This window comes from Zootoca vivipara, chromosome 16, assembly GCF_965207765.1.
Source record: "Zootoca vivipara chromosome 16, rZooViv2.hap1.1, whole genome shotgun sequence".
NCBI classification, from domain to species: Eukaryota; Metazoa; Chordata; class Lepidosauria; order Squamata; family Lacertidae; genus Zootoca; species Zootoca vivipara.
Window position 1 is genome coordinate 1,560,844 of NC_142599.1, and position 21,833 is coordinate 1,582,676.

The 21,833-nt window shown below is 42.7% G+C and overlaps 1 protein-coding gene across 2 annotated transcripts in view; it reads right to left on the minus strand.

Annotated features, from left to right (window-relative positions):
- KNTC1 (kinetochore associated 1) overlaps window positions 1–21,833 on the minus strand; it is an 85,281-nt gene that overhangs the window by 33,982 nt on the left and 29,466 nt on the right. For both annotated transcript variants that reach the window (XM_060269575.2, XM_088659343.1), the window contains exons 22-38: window positions 19,971–20,114; window positions 18,745–18,801; window positions 18,563–18,664; window positions 16,613–16,726; window positions 12,066–12,209; window positions 10,409–10,507; window positions 10,173–10,276; window positions 8,557–8,662; window positions 7,607–7,741; window positions 5,807–5,929; window positions 5,542–5,611; window positions 5,377–5,444; window positions 4,245–4,489; window positions 3,913–4,085; window positions 3,651–3,751; window positions 2,790–2,934; window positions 988–1,044 (exon numbers count right to left, since the gene is read on the minus strand). In XM_060269575.2, coding sequence (XP_060125558.1) covers window positions 988–1,044; window positions 2,790–2,934; window positions 3,651–3,751; window positions 3,913–4,085; window positions 4,245–4,489; window positions 5,377–5,444; window positions 5,542–5,611; window positions 5,807–5,929; window positions 7,607–7,741; window positions 8,557–8,662; window positions 10,173–10,276; window positions 10,409–10,507; window positions 12,066–12,209; window positions 16,613–16,726; window positions 18,563–18,664; window positions 18,745–18,801; window positions 19,971–20,114 — 1,987 coding nt within the window. The remainder of the gene's footprint in view (window positions 1–987; window positions 1,045–2,789; window positions 2,935–3,650; window positions 3,752–3,912; window positions 4,086–4,244; window positions 4,490–5,376; window positions 5,445–5,541; window positions 5,612–5,806; window positions 5,930–7,606; window positions 7,742–8,556; window positions 8,663–10,172; window positions 10,277–10,408; window positions 10,508–12,065; window positions 12,210–16,612; window positions 16,727–18,562; window positions 18,665–18,744; window positions 18,802–19,970; window positions 20,115–21,833) is intronic.

The following is a 21,833-nucleotide window of genomic DNA, read 5'->3' on the forward strand; positions in this document are numbered from 1 at the left end:
AATGAATGTTGCATGATTGGTTCAACAGCACAAGACACATTATATGGGGACTTCTGGCGAGGCAAAATGGCAGGCGTCACTGCAGTGAGCAGCTCCTGAAGCCAACTACGCTACCAGGCTGGCTCCAGGCTGCTGAGACTGCCGCTGACACTGCCGAGGGGGAACTGGGGACGCCCAGCGCATCAACTAGGGGAACTGCTGCCCCCCCCCCCGTGATCCAAATCGAGCTGGGAGCGAGAGTGCCTGGCCCAGACTGCCCAGTGGCAGTCCCGGAGCTGATGCAGGAAGAAGGAGGAGAGGAGAAGGAGGATAAAGAGGAAGGAGAAAAATAGAGGGGAGCCCCGACCTTGCTGTGCCACTGCCACCACCGCAGAGGAGAAGTAGGGGAGCACCGGGAGGGCAAGGACATGTAGCCAAGCCCAGGCCCGAACCGAGCCTACTCCACGGCAGCTAGTACTCCAGCGCCCAGAGGAAGGCTGCGCAGAGGAGACTACAGAAGAGAATATATTACTTCTTTTTAAAAAACAACAACAACTTTTTTAAAATAACTTTTTTTTCTCTTAAGAAAAGTGTCCCCAGATTCTCTGGAAAAAATCTGGTAACCTTACTACAGGCAAAAGGCCTTAGAAATTACATTTGCACAGACGTTTTGTTATAATGCAGAAAGGAACACTTTTCTAAAGCTCTGTCAGCTTTAAAACAGGTTGTAGAGGCTAGGGCAATCTGTGCTAAAAAGGGGTTTAAAAATCCTATAGGTCATATCGAAGCCCCTGAGCATATCTAAAGTAACTATTTGAATAGTAACCTAACCATTTATTCTTCAAAAGATTGTGTGAGTCAAATAACTAGTTAAAACTCAAGGATTTACAGCGGAAAAGAAAAAAAGAAAAAGTGTTAAGCAACACTATGCATTTCTGCTTCTGGACTACTAAGGATTTAAATATATACTTTTGTCCCTGTAGTTGTAACCATTTTTTCATGTAATACCTTGTTTGAATGGACAATATGCCAAACTCTTTGAGTCCAGAGGATACATCTTCCAGTCTGCAAAAGAAAGGTAGCAACTGTATCAAAATACTTTGGTACACTGTCAGTTTAGATAATCCTCCTTCTCCAAATACTGTACAGTGGTATGTTGGTTTACAACCATAATCCTTACTGGAGGTCCGTTTGTAAACCAAAACAGGTTGTAACCCAAGGTGCACTTTCGTCAATGGGGCCTCCCCCCCAAAAAATTATTCGTAATCCAAAAATAAAAATAAAAAATGGGTTGTAATCCAAAAAAAAGTTTGCAAACCAGGACACACACTTTCGGGTTTGACGTGTTTGTAATCCATAACGTATGCAAACCAGACTGTTCGCAAACCAAGGTACCACTGTAACTGTTAGAAAACCTTGAAGCTTGAATGAATTAGGTTGGAACCATCACTTACAGTTTACGGAATTCAAAGGTTTTATTCATGCAGAAACTATTTACAGGATGAGTTGAAATAGATGAGAAATATCAGAAGCAAGCCAGCAGTAAATCACATTGTGCAAATTGGAGTTAACTCTTTATTAGCAAAACCAGATCTGCACAAGAGTGTCAGGCCTAATGAGCACAGCAACACATCTCTGGTAGGTCCTGCCTCCATGAAGCAGTTGCAGAGATTGAAGATCCCTGCCTCTCCACAGCTGTCGAAGTCCCCTTCTCTCCAGGGTCGCCACCCCCCCCCCCAGGAATCAGAGACTACATCTGTGTGTCGCCAACCTCACCTCCGCACCCTTTTTCTGCCTCTTCTGCTTCTGGGAGACAAGGGTGGAGGGGAAGACACCTGTCATCAGCCAGACTCATCACTGCCTCTTGGTCTCCCTTCTCCCCTGCTTCATTTTCTGCCTCCAATTCTGAACCTCTCTGCCAGCCTCTCCCTGCTCACTAAGCCATGTTACCTCTTCAGCTTCCGACACCTCCTTTCCCCAGTCTTCCATATCTGATGGCTCATTGTTGCCCTACCACCATCCCTGGACTCTGAACCTTCTTCTCCTGGGGGTTTCCCAGGTGGTTCCTCCATTACCACCAGTTTTATTTTTTCTTACTTTCTTCAAGGGTGGGAGGGAGAGAAAGAGCTTCTGCATTTGCACAAGGCCATCAATTGCTACCACTAATGACAACTGTGTAACTTCTCCGTAACCAGAGGCAGCATGCCTTGGAATACAAGTTGCGGATAATCACAAATGTGGAGAGTGGTCTATTGCGTTCATGTCTTATTTGTGGGCTTCCCATAGGCATCTGGTTACGAGAACAGAAGGGTAGACTAAATGGGCCCTTTGTCTGATCTTATGTTCTTAACTAGCAATCCTGGCTTATCATACTATGTGAGAGTGAATGCAGTACTATTTATTCAGGTTATTTATAATCAGCTCTCCAAATAAAACCAATCCCAGAGCAGGGTGCAACATATAGACAGACACACACACCACACTAAATAAGTAAAGCCATGACAATAAAGAACACAGCTCCACAAGATCAACAAAGCATCTCCTTCTATTAACTAACCAAATACTTGTGTCACTACTATTGACTAACATGTCTGATATTTTAACCTTGAATAGTGTAAAGGTAAACTATAGCGGTCTAAAGCATTTGAATAATACCAATTTAGCTAGCACAAAAAAAGAATAACACAGAGTGAGATGCGGCATTGGAGAGACAGGGAAAGGGGGGGGGGGGATAAAGTGCCAGAATTCCCTAAAACAGTAGTTCATATGAGAAAAGACAGTGGAAATAAGTTTAAACCACCGAAGATTACCTGCTTGGGTCACTAGAGATGTAGCAATTTCATATGCAGAAGGCAGCACAGAGGGCAGGTCCAGAATTGCTCCATCTTCAGTGAAAAAGTCATCATTGAACATCCACTCTACATAAGAGTCTTTATCAGCTCCAAAATAGGTTGTCTAAACAAAAAGAATTAGCTATCATTTTTGTCAAAGCTCCACAAGAAAAACAAGATGAATGCAGTAGGGAGGACACAGATATCTTGCTGGGTCCTTAACTGTCCCTCCCAAGCTGGAAGGGGGAACAGAAAAAAGGAATCAGACCAGTGTGTGAAAACGCCTGCGCTTGGCTCTTGTTCATAAGGTTAAAAATGGGTGGGGCTCTGAGCACACAAACACACAGCTGAAAATGGTTAAGTGGGGATCCATATTCTCCTCCTGTTTACCCCTGCCTCTGTTGCTTCTACTGGAAGTCCTTGGGGGTAAGACCCTGTCCTGTGTGAAATGTCACGTACAGTGGTACCTCGCAAGACGAATGCCTCGCGCAACGAAAAACTCGCAAGACGAAAGCGTTTCGCGATGTTTTTGGTGACTCGCAAGACGAAGTTTTCTATGGCTGTGCTTCGCAAGACAAATGTTTGCAGCAGTTTGGTTGTTTGTTTTGTTTTGTTCTTTGCCGCCGCAAACCGCGCTTCGCAAGATGAAATCACTGCAAGACGAAGCAACTCGTGGAACGAATCACTTTCGTCTTCCGAGGCACCTCTGTATTAAAATATTGCTATACAAAACATCCAAACACATCCTTACTGCTTTTATTTTAGTACAACAGGGACAACTTTGATTATTAAACTGAAGAGCAAGATGCCATGAACAGCAAATACTTTGTTCTGCATTACCACTTTTGATATAAATCCATAGTCCTCAATTTGGCACTTTCCATAAATTTCATGGGCAAATGAGGTGTATTTGCAAAGCTCCAATGCATCTAAGATCAGATCTGTGAAGAGAGTGTGAATGTTTTAAATATATTTTAACTTTTTTAAAAAAAAAATACAAGCGCTCAAACAATTTTTAAGAACTGTTACTCATTTAATGTAAAAATGAATGGAAGAAACCATTTTTTCCCAGAAGATAACAACATGTGATGTTATTCATTACCTGGACTGCAAATAGTAACTGCTTGACATGCCATTTCATTGATCACAGCTGGAAGATTTAATCCTTTTGGCATAACCATCAGAGTACTAGAACCCAGCATATGACAAAGTTTTTGACATGCTAAGTACAGCAACTGTCCTGTTTGTTCATTAGGATGATCTTCATGAAAATCTCTTAAGGACAAAATTTTAAAGGAAAAGATTAAGGTGAGTACAAACAGACGTAAGATGTCAAAAAATAACCTCAAATTAATATAGTTAGTTAATATAGCAAGCAAAACTTCAGATTGCACAGTGACTGGTAATGGCTAAGCCCAAATGCATTTTTTAAACCTGCATATATTTAGTGCCTCTTCAATTTTTCCAGCATCTAATTCTCTCAGAACCAGTTCTAAGGCCATCTCATGCTTGCTCCTCTGCAGAAGCAAAGGCAGTTTGTAAAGCTTCACATGGGACAACTGTTTCTTCATGCTGATATCTTGTAAACTGGACTCTTTTCCTTCAATTTTCTCAAGGAGCTGAGATACTAATAACTGATTCCAATGACTTCCGACCAGAGTACAGGTATTAAAATTCTCCTAAACAAGAAGATAAAATAAAAGGGTGAAAGGAAAAATATGAAAATGAGAAATAATAGAATTGCGTAGCTTCATGTCCAGCTTCACAACCATAGAAACCGTGTTTATTTACAGTGCTAAACACATACTTGCACTCAGTTCATTCATAGGTGATGAAATGTGAACACACACTCCACTGAGAAAATAAATGAGCCACCTCATAGGCGTGCAGAATAGAGTGCCATCAAATCCAATTCTGACTCTTATGGGACTAGCAGTGATTCTCCAAGTATGGGTTTCCCCCCTCAAAAAGCCCTGCTATCAGAGATGCTTTGACTCCTTGATGAGGAACCTGTGGCACTGCAGATGTTGTAGGACACCAATTTCTTCCAGCCCCACCCAAGATGTCAAATGGTCAGGGAAGATGGGAACTGTAGTCCAGCAACATCTGGAGAGCAACATGTTCCTCATCCCTGCTTTAGTGAAGTACTGGAGGTTGAACCTGGAACCATGTCTATGAAAGCTTGCAATCTTACTACTGAGCAATGACATTCCCAAAACCCTTCAGGGACCTCCCAAATCCTTTACTATCCTATACTAATTAGAAAGTGAAGAGGTTTGGTTCAATAATATACAGTGCTTGTTTTTTCAGGGTTGAAACTCAAGGGTTGGTTGTTAAAGTGTGGCACTTACTGGAAAAACTTCATGGTGAGTATCAGCACCTATTTTTCTAGAAAAAAAGCACTGATCATATACATATATATGAAAATGAATTCACATATATGTGAATGATGAATGTGGGTATTTTAAAGAAATACACATACATGATTACACTTTTCCTCTAAATAATTACATTCACCTCAATCTAGAAAGCACATTAAATAAATTCAATGCCTTATGATCCTTACCTGTAAGGCTGCAAGAGTTTTAAACAATTTAAAGTTTGTTTCGTATTCCTCTTTTTTCAAAATATTTTCTGTCCGAAAAAAAGAGTGGGTTGGAGTGAATAAGAATGGTTATTGGATTGTTTACTACAGTACAAAAACCTAAAACACAATAAATGCAAGATTTACCTTTCTGACAACAACCAAGTAGGAATTCAAGGATCTCCCCAATAATTTTTTTAATATACAGCTGCATTTTCTGTTGGCAGTGGAGAGGGGACAGGAAAAAGAAAATGTGAGAATACTCCTATCAACCTCAAGTTACTTAAAGAGCAAGATTTAACTGTTAACATTTGAGAACACCATTGTCCTTTTAACAGGGAACATGTTTGTTTGACCACTCTTGGGGGATAACTTACACATTATCAGTAGCAGTCAATTTCATGGAAGTTACCTTTTCTTCAGAGTCATCTGTTTCTTTCTCTAATGTCAGTCTTCCCCATATCAACATTTTATCTGCAATTTGCATAGCTTCAGCAGGAGGCAGTGTTTTTAATAAACTTATAATATCATCCCCCTGAAAGCATACAAAAAGTGTATTAATTCTATGTTCAGTTCACAAACAGTTTGCCATGTGGCACAGAGGTCTGCTGTTCAAAAAACACATCTGGACCCCAGCCCCACTAATCCCACTGGCGTACCACCCATTATACCACCACGCAGCACAAAACCTCCAAATCAAAACCTGGCAAACCAGCCTTCTTAAACAGCCCAGTAGTAAAATCAGCAGCAACTAGGCCCCTGACAACCTTCGAAAACCTCCTCCTAACAACCAAGGGACACGGCAGAGGGATGGTATCCGCAATATACAAAATACTACTCCAAAACCCCATGACGCAATAAAAAAACAATGGGAGGATGACATAGGGTATGAGATTAACCCCACTCAATGGACCAGAATGTGGTCTAAACCCCCCTTTAAATCCATATCAGCGAAAAGAAAAGAACTCACTCTGAAACTCACCTACAGGTGGTACCTAACACCAAGAAAATTAGCACTAATATGCCCAGGAACCTCAACAAGGAAAGGGTGCACCTCCACAGGCACATACCTCCACATTTGGTGGGAATGCCCCAAAATCCAACTATTCTGGACAACAATCATACGAGAAATAAGTAAAATAACCAAGCAAGTACTAGAAACCACCCTAGAATTGACCCTACTAAACATCTTCCAAGACAATAATGCCCACCTACACCACAAAGAACTCATAACCCACCTACAGCAGCCAGAAACATCATAACCAGACACCGGAGAGACCTATCAGGAATAAGCATGGACCAATGGTTCCAAATAGTATGGGAAACAGCCTTACTAGAAAAATTAACTAATAAGCTGAAACTGACATGGGGACAAATAGGAGAAGACGCCTTCACCCCGGTATGGATCCCCTTTATCATATACACAGCCCTACAAGATAATGACAAAAATTGACCAACAGCATACAAATCAATATGGCTAACTTGATCCAAAACACCCACCCACCCCATTCACACATGAAAACAAAGACCACCACAGCCAACCCCAAATGATGAATCACACCCTAGGCCAACCCCAACCTCTCTCACCACCAAAGGAACACAAGCGAACAACAGAGAACCTGCACAAGCAACGCTGACAACAAACCCTACATATATTAAATAAAATAGAAACATTGACACCTGACCCCACCCCCATCCACCTTCCCTCCCTGTCCACCTCTTTCCCCCTTTTTCTTCCCAATGTCTCAACATTGATTGAAACTGATTTGTAAAAATGATACATGGAAAAAATACAAGAGCCATTGCACATACTTTTGTAAATCAATAAATCCTTAATTTTTTAAAAAAAACACATCTGGAGACCCCTTTGGCAATGTGGCACTAGTTAAATTCTAGTAAAGGCAGCTGCCTTATATTAAGTCAGCCCTTTGGTCTATCTGGTTCAGTATTGTCTATACTGATTGGCAACATGGGGGTTTCAATCCTACTCGGAGATATCAGGGATCAAACCTGTGTTCTACCAGTGAGCTACGGACCACTAAGTAAGATTGTGTTAATTATGTGAATTATTTCTACAATAGTTGCTTGTTGTAGAACAGCTAGCTGCTGTAGAGCACATAACCGAATATAATTAAATACCTGTATGAAGTATTTCTAATGGACAGTTTGGCTATTTAAAGGAAAAAATGATAAAGAATGAGTATGTTCACACCTTTTCTTTATCAATAAGTTGCACAATCCTCCAGACATAGACATCTGCAGTGGGCAACATGAATGCATTTACTATTTTCAAAGCATCTTCTAAAGAAGTAGTGGAGTCTTGTTGTAGAATGTACTTTACCAGCATCTGGAAAAAGACACAAATCAGTACACTATACTGTAATACATAATACAGGCTTCCTCAACCTCTGCCCTCCAGATTTTTTGGCCTACAACTCCCATGATCCCTAGCTAGCAGGACCAGTGGTCAGGGATGATGGGAATTGTAGTCTCAAAACATCTGGATGGCCAAAGTTGAGGAAGCCTGACATAATATATTCAAGTTCATCACAGAACATAATATCTTGCATATAAAGTTACATTTTAATATGCATAAACCAAAACTGGCATATGAACAAAGGCTGTAATGTTGCAAACAATGACAGACTTTGTCAGAGGTGTCTGCGGCTACTCTTGAGTAAAGACGCTCCACTCCGTCTAGTCTTTCAGAGTTTTATTGTGCATATTATTTACAGTGCAAAGATATCAGCAAACGTGACTGCCTAGTCCGAGTCAGAACCCCGCAATGGCTTCTTCCAGGTTCTCACCCAGCATAAAAGCCTGGGCACCCCAAAGTGCCTCCCCCTGGCCCTATGGGTGGGTGAGCGCCTCAATTCGGGCGTCAGAGGGAACGGTCTCCTTTCTGCCATCTCTCCAGACTACTCCTCCCCTGGCCCTCTCTCATAGCGGCGCTGAGGCTCTGATACCTGAAAGAGCCCTCTCTCCTCCCCGCTCACTTCCTCATTCCCTTCTCCTGACTCGCTGCTCGTGCTGACGCTGGGTGAGGAGCTTGTCAGGATGACAGGGGGCGGCTCTCTGTAGGGCGTCCTCCTGACAGCCTTCTTTAACTCAAATGGTTGGGACTTATTTCTGTACATTTTACCAAAAAAGTGGCCCACTTACCATCATCACTTGTTTATCATTTAAAAGATTGGTGTCTCTTATTCCATAGCTCCGCAAAAGTTTCTTCATTTCCATAAGCCTATAGCCTTCTTGCAAAAGCTTCACCCTGCGGATAAAGTGTGCCTGCACTTACATTTCGGCTTCTGACAAATTGGCAGAGCTATCTAATAAGCTGTTTCAGTTGCAGAAATACCACAAATTTTAAAAAGTTTGTGCCAAAGCAGCTAGAACACTCCCCAAAGGGCCAACCCCATATGTTTCTGCCCCATTTGCAACTTAAGCCATCTTCCCTCCACCTCTCACAAATAAATTATTCACAACCATGCCAGGACAGGGAACCATTTCTCATGGACATACTTCATGAGACCATATGCCACCAATGGGCAGGGCCAGGGCAGAGCAAATAACTGCAATGACAATCAGCTATGTACTACCGTAGCCATGCAAAAGTTGGGGGCTTCTGCACTCTCCCCTCTGGCCAACTCTCATTTCCACTAGGCAAACTTTAGTGATAGTATAGTCTGGAGAGAACCACAAGGCCTGGAGGACCACATTTTTTCTCTTGTCCTGAGCTTCAACATCCCTGTACTAATGGCACAAAAATTACCAGTATGAAAAACAGCTAAAACTTAAGGCTGCTCTAGCATCTTTTCACTCCTGTCTTTGCACAGCTAAGCTGTGTAAGAAATGGGAAAAAATAAGTCCAAATGGCTTCTGTTCTACCAACATTCAGGGACAGGATTAAAATTCAATTCCCTTCCCACCCAATTAAAAGTTCAGTCCTGGGAGAGCAAGCGTAAGGATACTAAACCAGTTAAGCAGCTGAGAGCAAGAAGAGTATGTGAGCTATTCAGTGAGGGCCCACAGCTTAGTGACAGAGTACATGTTTTGCACACAGGAGGCCCCACATTTGGGCATGGCATCCCTAATGGCATCAGGGCTTGGAGAGAACTCAGCTAGTCAGTGGAGACAATGCTAGCTAGATGGACTAAAGGACTGACAATAGAAAAAAGATATTGCCTGTTTACTGATGTATGAATGTAGTGTTCCTCCTTATGAGGGGGGGGGGGACTCCTGATTGATCCCAGGAATCCCCTTAAATGAAGAAACTCCCCATGCGCACATCAGCAGGGTCCCTTGACACACATGGCTGGCCAATCGCAATGCCATTCTCACCACGAAAGACAGCTCATGCGTGAAAGATTATTATGCATTTGCAGGTGTTTTAAACAGCACTACAATACTGTTTACCCAAAGGGGGCACTGAGTGAATTTTAATATAATGATCCAGTTGGGTATCTGGCAGCCCAATGCTATGAGAGGCTTTAAGAGGCCCAACCCATCAATGTTGGCCCACTGATTATTTTAATGTTATATAGTCTTCAAACTTTAACAAAGAGAAAAGTGAGCAGTTAAGTCAAACAAACAAGGAACAATTCCTGAAGTCACTAAGTGTTAGAGCAGAAGTAGTCAACTTGGTGGTCTTCAGATCTTGTGGACTACACAACTCTCACCAGTCCCAGCTTGGTGAAGACCAAAGGACGATGGAAGTTGCAGAGGGCATCATGTTTGCTACCCCTTGTGTTTAAAGGCTAAGAGTGTGTTTGTTCTCTTACTTGTCATGGTCCATGCCCAGGTACTGTTGAACCAGCTGTTCCACTCCTGGATTCCAAGGAACCACAGCACTGTATGTTACTGCTAGCACGCCTTCAAAGATCAACTATAAAAGAAAATTCCTATGACTAATGTGCCACTGGCTTCTTCTTTCCAAGCCAGAGGCATTTCTCATCCCGCATGCATTTCAATATGAAAAGAGGGATCATTGGAACATTGGCACACTTGTCGTACTCACATCTATGTTGGACATGCAGCTCAAGATGGCGATGGCTTTTGCTTCCCACGTAGTGTCAAAGACAGAGGTCGACTGTTTACAATACCGCTCCAGTAAGTCCTAAATAGTATTTTAAGAAACAGTTTTGAAAATGTTATGGCAAAAGTATAATGCCATTCATTAGTATAAAAATTCCTATGCAGTTTTTAGACTGCAGTCCTACACACACCTACCTTGGAAAAAGTGTTACTGAAATCTGGTAAGGAGACTGGAAGAAATTGAGAGGTACAACCTGCTCAAAAGAAATAGATCAAGCAGGAAGGGAAAAGGAGAAGGATAAAATTTACACTTGTGAAGAGACCCATGACTTGGAACATGGAAGATTGAGAGTATATGGGTAAAAACTGTGGAATAGGGAAAGAGCAAGTGGCCTTGCTGTGGGTGCTGCTACAGACCTCCAAGCCAGACTGAGGACTTGGATGATGCCTTCATTAACAAACATTCAAAAAGGAGAGCTATAGTAATCATGGGAGACTTAAACTACCCCAATATCTCTTGGAACTGTAAGGTCCAATAAATTCTTCAATTGCCTCACTGACCATTTCATTTCATGGAAGTAGCAACAAGGGGGTCATCTCTCTTGGACCAGATTACTGAATGCTTTCTCCGCGTCCAAGAATATGAATGCTGCTTTTTGACTGGGGTTCCAGTCAAGATACTCTATTAGATCCACCAGAATTCTCAAATTACTGCTCATTTTCCTTTTCGGAAGGAACCCTTGTTGGTCTGCCCCAATAATCCTGTTTAAAACTCTTTTTAATCGACTTGCTAAAATTCCTGCAAAGATTTTATAATCCGTGTTTAGGAGCGAGATAGGTCTAAAGTTCTCCACTTGATCATTCTTTTTATCTCCTTTCGGAATTCCCAGGTCCTGGGAAATGTTCATTCCTCTAAAATTTCATTAACCAGTTTTTGGTATCCCCCCCCCATTCTTCCTTCAAAAATCTTATAATGTTGGTTAGAGAGGCCATCTGTTCCTGGGACTTCCCTAATTTGAGTTTATCTATGATTTCATATATCTCTTGTAATGATATTGGACTGTTAACATTTCCTTTTCCTCTTCATTTATCTGGTTTAATTTAAAATAATTTCCTAATTTGTTTCTATTTATTTCTTCTCCTTTATATAATTTCCTATAATAATTAATGAAGCATTTATGTATATCTTCTCTACTTGTCCAATTCTTCTCACCATTTTTTAATATTCGTAATTATTCTTTCATTTTGTCTTTTCCTTAACTGTCATGCTAGCAATCTTCCAATTTTCCCTCCAGATTCAAACGATCTCTGTTTTGCCGATTTAATTTTCTTTTCAATCTCATAACTCATTAATGCCGATAATTCATTTCACAAAATTTTAATCTGTGATGCTACTTTGGGATTTCTTGGTTTCTTGCCAATTCTTTTCCCCTTTCTTCAAATTTCCCCTTTATTACATTCAGATTATATCCTCTTTCTTTTTTAACTTTACTTTATTGTTGGATATAAATACCTCGCATGAATGCCTTACTTGCATCCCATATCATTTTTAATTCCACCTCTCCTGATAAATTAATTTGAAAAAGTCTTTCAATAATTCCTTGGTTTTGACTATAAACTGAATAGAGAAAAGAGCATACCTTTATGTACTGCAAAAGAATTTCATCTTTTTCCAGATTATGATGCTGCATGTATGGTTCGATATACTTCTCTAAGGTAGCTGGAATGAGTTCTGCTGCAAGTACTTTATCAAACATACGAAACACAGTCGTAATTGCATTTTCCTATGAAACAAACAAAATAAAACAATAGAAGAACGAGCTATGTAGCAAGATGAGCAGAATGTAGCATTGATTGTGATACAATAACCCACCTTCTGCTCTAAAGCATGGTTACCAAAATGTGGTCTGTGAGCTTCATTCAGATGGTCCACAGTGTATCCACACTAAATATTCATATTGATTGTTAATTGCATTTTTATTGTTTTTAATTAATTATATTGTCTTTTATTGAACTATAATTTTAATACGATGGAATGAAAATTGTAATACAGTAGGATAAAACACCAGCTAATAGCCATCTTTAATGTCTAAACATTTCCAAAAGTGTGTCAACAACCAAATGCAGGAACAAACGAGTCTGCACAAGCCATAACTCAAACGGAAGGGTATTCTACAACCAGCAATATGGCTCAGGACCGCAGAACCTCAAGAACTGCCTCTCCCCATATAAATCAACCCATTCATCATCTGAGGTCATTCTTCATGTGCCTCCTCCATGTGAGGTCTGGAGGGTGACAAACACAAGAGTAGGCCCTTTCTGCAGTGGCCCCCTGCTTGTGGACGTTCATCTGGTGCCTACATTATATATATTTAGGCAAAAATGTTCCTCCTCAATCACACCTTTAGCTGATTAACATACTACAGCCTTTTAAATACATCTGTGGAGGGGGGGTTATTATTTTGTTGTTTTTGTTTTAACTATTTGTGCTTTCACCATGTATTTTTATCTTGTGAACTGCCCTGAGATCCTGTGATAAAGCGGGGCATATGAATCTAATACAGTGGAACCTTGGTTTATGAACACCTCGGTTTATGAATTTTCGGTTTACGAACGCCGCGGACCCATCTGGAACGGATTAATTCATTTTCCATTACTTTCAATGGGAAAGTTCGCTTCAGTTTATGAACGCTTCAGTTTAAGTACTCCACGGACTGTCTGGAACAGATTAATCCACTTTCCATTATTTTCAATGGGAAAGCTCGCTTCAGTTTATGAACGCTTCAGTTCATGAACAGACTTCCGGAACCAATTGTGTTCATAAACCAAGGTACCACTGTAAACAACAACCAGGGAGCTACTCTGAGTCACTGTGTAACAGCTAGCTCCTGAGTGGGGCTGTGCGATAAATTGCCATATAGTTGAATACTGGTATTGAAATAACATTGTTACGTGTTTCAACAAGGCAATACACCAGTGAACAAAAGGTGGAGACTTAACAGCTTCCCAAGGGGTAGCCCTGCTTTGCAGATAATTTGCAGGCATGTTGTCTCCAGCTTTGTTTGCTCTCTCCCTCCCCCCCCCCTAATGATGATAAGCCCTCACAGAAACCACCAAACTCTTTCAGCTTCACTGGTATCTTTCCACTTAGAGCTCAGCTAATTATGCAGAGCCTGCTAACAATACAGGAGGAACCGCCCACGGCTGGACAAAAAAGAACTTAAACAAAGAACTGGAAAGCACTTCATGAGGAAGCATCATCAGTGGGGAAAAAGGGGGAAGAGTTTTTATTTTTATTTCCTGGTGGTGTTTATGTTGTTGGTTCCCCCTAAATACTTGTAGCTTTCCTACAAATTAAAAAGGGTGTTTTTTCATTTAAATGAAAGCTTGCTTCCCTTCTCTCCCTCCCTTTGATAAAAAGGAAGAGATAGGTGGGGTGAAGATTGGGGGGGGCTTCGGGGGGGAGGTAATGGAGGGGAGAAGATTTACTTGGCTGCCTTATGATGAAATGGGAGGTTGGGTGCTGCGTGAGAATGACGGGGAGGGTGTTTTTCAGTAAGGAGTGCAAGCAAATACATGTCTACTCACAAGCAAGCCCTACTGAATTCAATGGGGCTTACACCCAAGAAAGTAGAAGTACGTTTAATTCAGGCATGTCCAAAGTCTGGCCCCCGGGCCAAATCCGGCCGGTTGGTTTAATCCAGCCCCAGAGGCAGTTGGGAGTGGGGTGGGGGAGTGGGCAGCGTTCCCACTGGGTGGTTATGCGGTGCAGCTTGCTCGCTCGTCCGCCAGTCGGCGCTCACCATGCGGCTCTTGGAACCACCCACCCATCAGATCACGCATGCGCCCTGCTCTCTTTTCCGGCCACTGGCCAGCTTGCGCAGGCGCTCTGCGTGCGGCTCGCTCTCCCGCCCACAGGCTCTTGCAGCGGCTCGCCATGTGGCTCGCTCTCCTGCCCACCCGCCTGCAGGCCCTTGCAACAGCTCGCTCTCCCTCTTTGAAATCCTCTTGCAGCCGCTCTTGCCTGCCTATCTATCCCTCAAAGAGCAACAACTGGGGGTGAGCATCCCCCCCCAAAAAAATAACTTTAATCAAAATTACTTCAATCATAAACTTTGGGCTAAAAAAAAAAGCTGAACAACTTCAATCGTAAAAAAAGCTTAAAAGCTTGGGGGGGATCCTTAAAAAAGCTCAACAACTTCAATCCTAAAAATCTGGCCCTCTTTGAAAAAAGTTTGGACACCCCTGGTTTAGTTGAACTCAGTGGAGCTTATTCAAGCACAGATTCCACTTTAGACTTCTGAGTAGGGAAGCAGTAAATCACTTAAACTACTCTTAAATTAGCTGAAAATATATTAAATACAATACATGGGAGTTTATGTAATGTTTTTATTAAATCTACTACTTTCTTACATCTTAAGACCTTCCACCACCGCAGGAAGCCTCGTCAAGGCCCTCTGCTGCTACAGGGAAGCGCAGTGCACCCATTGCCACTGCGTGGAGGTATGGCGGGACCCTCTGCCCCCGCAGGGAGGCCCAGCAAGGCCCTCAGCCACCGCAGATATATATCTAGATGTCGTGATATTTAGCTGGTGATATATTGTGATGCTGAAAACCATATATCGCTCAGCCCAACTCCTGAGGTAGAACACCAAGGAAGATCTCCCTAGATCTTAACCTCCAGTCAGGACAATGGGAGCAGGAGCTCTCCTTCAAGTATTTTGGTTCCAAGTCTTTCTTTTTTATTTTGACCCACCAGTAAATGGGGGGGGGGCTATGAAATCTGGCCTTTCTCCTCACCACCTTTTTATTTCACCTTATGTGTTTTTTGTTATGATTATACTTGAGGTATTGATGTAAACAAAAGTAAAATTCAATAAAATATTAATAAAAACCAAAGTTTGTCCGTTAATACATGACTACTTAAACCAAACTATCCATTCAAAGCAGCCCACTCCATCTGTTCCAATTTACTCCTCACATTTACATCCCACCCTTCTTTCAATGAATGCATCACTCGCACAGGAGAATAGCCATCAGTTTGGATGGCTTTAAAAGAGGATTGGGCAAATTCATGCAGGAGAGGGCTAAATGGCTCCTAGCCGATTATGGCTATGCTCTGCCTCCACAATCAGAGACAGTGATGCTTTAGAATACCAGTTGCCAGAAACCACAGGAGGGGAGAATGCCCTTTTACCTAGATCCTGCTTATGGGTTTCCTGCATGCTTCTGGTTGGCCATTGTGAGAACAGGCTGCTGGTCTAGATGGGCCACTGGCCTGATCCAGCAGGCTCTTCCTGATCCAGCAGGCTCTATCAGATCATATCCTCACAACAACCTTTGCGGTAGATGAGGCTAAGAATTTCCATGGCTTAAAATCATCCAGTGTATCTCATGGGAAGCAGTGATTCAGATTCCAGTTCCTTCATCTGAATCCAATATTCTAGCCACACTGGCTCTTCTAATGGCTTTTCAGAGATAATTTTTCTGGAGGCTGCAGCTGGTGCAGGACATTACAGCTAAGTTGCTTCCAAGGGCAAACTACCACCAGCATGTAACACCTTGCTTGGGGAATTTGCAGTGGCTTCCAGGCTGCTACCAAGCCAAGTTCAAGGGATTGGTAATTGAGAGACCTCATTATCCCTTATAACAGGCATCCCAAAACCGCAGCCCTCCAGATGTTTTGGCCTACAACTCCCATGATCCCTAGCTAAGAGGACCAGTGGTCAGGGATGATGGGAGTTGTAGTCCAAAACATCTGGAGGGCTGAAGTTTGGGGATGCCTGCCTTATACACTCAGTAAATTGCTGCAGCCAATGGGAGAGTTTCTCCTGAAGTGTCAAAGATCTCAGAAGCCTGGGCACTCCACAGTCACTTGGAGCATGCTTTTAGTGCTGCTGCCCATCTTCCACAGAATAGCATTTTTGTTGAGATAAAACCCACTATCTGCACTGAAGACATTTTTGTTCTGATAGGCTTCCCCAGCTGGACTGTTAGGATTTTAGTCTTGTTTTGTATGTATTTATTGTTATTGTGTTTTTAATGATCTTACATGTGAACCATCTTGACTCAGTGGCATAGAATCCCATTAATAAATTAAATGTAACAGTAATTCTTCATTCTTTTTACAAAAACACACACACAGGCACCATCTACACAGAGATTTAATGCCACAAATTTACTGTACCTTTTCAAAGTCGCAGAGGGCCAGCCTGCAGTTGTATTTCTTATAGAGGTCCACCAAGCCCTGTAGAGCACTGACTAATTCTGCTAAACCAAGTACCTCCTCACCATCATTGTCCTGAAACACAAATCAACAGTGAAATTTCCCTGCATAAAAATTATCCTTCTGCACTTACAGGTGAAACTTGAAAAATTAGAATATCGTCGAAAAGTTCATTTATTTCAGTAATTCAACTTAAAAGGTGAAACCAATATAGGAGATAGACTCATGACATGCAAAGCGAGATATGTCAAGCCTTTATTTGTTGCAATTGTGATTATGGCGTACAGCTGAAGAAAACCCCCAATTCACAATCTCAGAAAATTAGAATAGTGTTTAGCTACTCAATCCATAACACCTGCAAAGGGTTCCTGAGCCTTTAAATGGTCTTTCAGTCTGCTGCAGTAGGAATCACAATCATGGGAAAGGCTGCTGACCTGACAGTTGTGCAGAAAGCCATCATTGAGACCCTCCATAAGGAGGGAAAGCCTCAAAAGGTAATTGCAAAAGAAGTTGGATGTTCCCAAAGTGCTGTATCAAAGCACATTAATGGAAAGTTATGTGGAAGGGGAAAGTGTGGAAGAAAAAGTTGCACACGCAACAGGGATGACCGCAGCCTGCAGAGGATTGTTAGGAAAAGACCACTCAAACGTGTTGGAGACTTTCACAAGGAGTGGACTGAGGCTGGAGTTAGTGCATCAAGAGCCACCACACACAAACGGATCCTGGAGATGGGCTTCAAATGTCGTATTTCTTTTGTCAAGCCGCTCCTGAACAAGAAACAACGTCAGAAGCATCTTACCCGGGCTAAAGAAAAAATGAACTGGTCTGTTGCTCAGTAGTCCCAAGTCCTATTTTCTAATGAGAGCAACTTTTGCATCTCATTTGGAAACTAAGGACCCAGAGTCTGGAGGAAGAATGGAGAGGCACACAATGCCAGATGCTTGAAGTCCAGTGTGAAGTTCCCACAGTCTGTGTTGATTTGGGGAGCCATCTCATCTGCTGGTGTTGGTCCACCGTGCTTCATTAAGTCCAGGGTCAACGCAACCGTCTACCAGGAGATTTTGGGAGTACTTCATGCTTCCTTCCGCAGACAAGCTTTATGGGGATGCTGACTTCATTTTCCAGAAGCATTTGGCACCTGCCCACACTGCCAAAAGTACCAAAACCTGGTTCAATGCCCATAGGATTACTGTGCTTGATTGGCCAGCAAACTCGTCTGACCTGAACCCCATAGAGAATCTATGGGGCATTGCCAAGAAAAAGATGAGAGACATGAGACCGAGCAAAGCAGAAGAGCTGAAGGCCGCTACTGAAGCATCCTGGTCTTCCCTAACACCTCAGCAGTGCCACAGGCTGATAGCATCCATGCCATGCCGCATTGAGGCAGTAATTGCTGCAAAAGGGGCCCAAACCAAGTACTGAGTACATATGCATGCTTCTGCTTTTCAGAGGTCCAATATTGTTCCATTTGCAATCCTTGTTTTATTGATTTCATTTAATATTCTAATTTTCTGAGATTGTGAATTTGGGGTTTTCTTCAGCTGTACGCCATAATCATCACAATTACAACAAATAAAGGCTTGACATATCTCGCTTTGCATGTCATGAGTCTATCTCCTATATTGGTTTCACCTTTTAAGTTGAATTACTGAAATAAATGAACTTTTTGACAATAGTTAATTTTTCAAGTTTCACCTGTAACAAAACTATAAAAGGAAAAATACAAAATTCTGGAAAATTATGTGCTTTCAAAAATTTTCACTAATTAAAATAAATGCAATGTGGCGATTTGCTTAACAGGATAAATTAAGAATATGCTGCCCCTCCCTCAAATTCTAAACACATGTGCACCTGCACAAGTGTAGGCTCACACTTTCCCAAACATGGGTTTCATGAAAGCAGAATCCTTACCAAAGAAACTCCATGCCAGGATGATGCAGATCCAATTTCACCTGGATCTTTGCTGATAAAAAACACCTGTGCCATTTCAAGTCCATTTTCTGGCCAGTTGGCCTGTTTTGAAAGATGAAACATTAGTGACATTTTTGGAGAGAGGCAATATGCAGGATTTTACAGGAGAATTACTACGTTACCTTGTCCGTTAACTCAAGGTTTCGTGCTTTTTGTTCCAGCCACTTTGCTATTTTTTTCTGGAAGATAAGGATCAAACCAGATGAGAGAGTGCGACACAGAGAGAGAGGGAATATCATAAAACTGTAGAGTCGGAAGAGACCATGAGGGTCATCTAGTCTATATACTATATATATCCAGTGCTTTTACATGATGGTCCCTTGCATGAGAGAGCACTAGAACTTGTCATCAGGCCACACCTACTTAGCTACCATGGACATTGTATAGGAAAAGGTAGTTACCCGCTTATACCTAAGCAGCCATCTTTTTCTCTATACAATTCCCCAGTAACAGGTCATATATTATGATGTACAGCTGCTACCTGGATCATTTAAAAAGGTATTTCACTCAGTGCTGTGCTTGCTAGCTGCTATAGGCAGCTTGAAAATGAAAAAAGATTTAAGAAAAAAATGTGCCCTTAGATAAGCTGTAAGAAATTCATTGATATGTAGACGACTCCAAGTACCTCTGTTCCAATAGGTATGAGAACGGCAAATCAGGTAATTTCACAACCCCTATCCCTAGCAGAGATGGATTACCCAGAGCCGTGAGTTCAATCGCCTGAGCACCAAAACAGAAGTAGTTCTCTTCTGCTTTTCCACTAACACACCAGGTAGAAGCAAAGCATACAGAAGAGCATGCCCAGATGACCATCGTAGCTTTCACACTATTTTGTCTTGTGAAAAATGCATCTAGCACCAGGGTGCACACACAAAATGTATTATGTGTTTTGATTTGGGTATCCACATCTGACCTTGACATAGGGCATTTAAAAAAAATGTAATCCACTTTCAATTAACATTCTTTTCCATAATTTTGTATGCTAAATTTAGTACCGTACTTTAAAAACCTGACAGGTATCAACTTTACTTCAATGTCCTTTAAATATTAAGAAGTATTTGGACAAATGTATTGCAACTGCTTTCTATCACAACAGTTGTGCAACCTGCTCTATCTCCACCTTTACCAGGGCTTAAAAATAAACAAATCAGTGCATCTGCCTATTCACCAACTGAGATCTTATAAAGACAGAGGATGAGAAATCTCCCCACCCGCCTTAGGGACTGCATGCCAGTGCCAGGCAGAATCAGAGAACATGGAATTAGACCAAGGACTACATGTGGCTCCTGAGATGTTGGTTCTTTACCCATATTTTATAAGGATCCCCTTGTCTCCCATTAGACCCTACCTGTCCTTTGGGTACAACACGCCTTACAAAAGGAATGATAACATCCTTAAACCACAGGCAGAGTTCTTTGAGGGAAACTGTTGTAGGGATTGCATTAAGCAACTTCTCCAGCATTTTCACATTAAAGTCACTTTCGAAGTCTTCCTGGAGAAAAGGAAAGAGATTTTCACAACCATCAGACCAATAACTGTGGTAGTTAGTGAATGGCTTGTGATTATACGCAGCTGCTTTCCTAAATCAAAGACTATCAGGTCCATGTGGCTCAGTATGGTGAACTCTGACCGCAGCTCTCTGAGGCATCAGGCAGAGGATTTTGCCAGTCCTGCTACCTTTGTATCATAAAAAGGGGATACAAGCCAATCTAATGGACATGCGGTGGAGTAGTAAGATCTCTTGAGGAGCTGCAGCCAAGATCAGGTAACGTATGTAGCAAGGTATTACACAGAGTTATAGATACTTCAGCAACAAGAAATAGCTGGTGGCCCGCTGGATGGGGAGTTAACCAGGGCTATTGACTGTCTGGCTCTGAAGCTGACCGGACACGGGTTAGAGCTCAGTGTCGGTAGCGACAGCGAAGAAGACTTTCTTCACCGCCTCTATTGCATCTGCAGAAAACAGCAGCAGGAGACTCTTTCAGATGGTTCGCAATTTAGAGGAACCACCTGCTCCATCGGGGCCCAGCACGGGCCACATGATCTCCTGCAATGATTTTGCAGATAAAGTCACTCAGATTCGGGAAGAGGTAGACTCCACCGTGGGAGCAGGGCCGGGGCGAGGGAGTGCTAGAGTCCTGTCTAGTCAAATTGCATGGGATCAATTTCAATCTGTTACCTCCGAGGATGTGGACAGGCTGCTTGGACGAGTGAAACCAACCACCTGTCTCCTTGATCCTTGCCCATCCTGGCTCATAAAAACGAGCCAGGAAGGGCTGGGCGATGGGCTTTGCGGGTTGGTGAATGCTTCTCTCTGTGACGGAGCCTTCCCACACCCGCTGAAAGAAGCGGTTATTAAACCGCTTCTTAAAAAACCATCTTTAGATGCGGCCAATATGGCCAACTATTGCCCAGTCTCAAATCTTCCATTCTTGGGCAAGGTGATTGAGCGAGTGGTTGCTGAACAACTCCAGGCACGCCTGGAAGAAGCGGACCATTTGGATCCCTTCCAGTCGGGATTCAGGCCTCATCATGGGTCTGAAACTGCCTTGGTTGATGATCTCCGGCGGGCTAGGGACAAAGGTGAAAGTTGTTTCCTAGTTCTGCTGGATCTCTCAGCGGCTTTTGACACCATCGACCATAACATCCTGTCATACAGTGGTTCCGCTCCTTCCTCCTGGGCTGTGTTCAGAAAGTGGTGGCGGTGGATGAGTGCTCAGACCCCTGGGCTCTCACTTGTGGGGTGCCTCAGGGTTCCGTCCTCTTCCCCATGCTTTTTAATATCTATATGCAGCCGCTGGCAGAGATCATCAGGGGGTTTGGGCTCGGTGTTCATCAGTATGCGGATGATACCCAGCTCTACCTCTCTTTCAAATCAGAACCAGTGAAGGCGGTGAAGGTCCTGTGTGAGTGTCTGGAGGCGATTGGAGGTTGGATGGCGGCTAACAGATTGAGGCTGAATCCTGACAAGACAGAAGTACTGTTTGTGGGGGACAGGAGGCAGGCAGGAGTGGAGGACTCCCTGGTCCTGAATGGGGTAACTGTGTCCCTGAAGGACCAGGTGCGCAGCCTGGGAGTCATTTTGGACTCTCAGCTGTCCATGGAGGTGCAGGTCAGTTCTGTATCCAGGGCAGCTGTTTATCAGCTCCATCTGGTACGCAGGCTGATACCCTACCTGCCTGCAGACTGTCTTGCCAGAGTGGTGCATGCT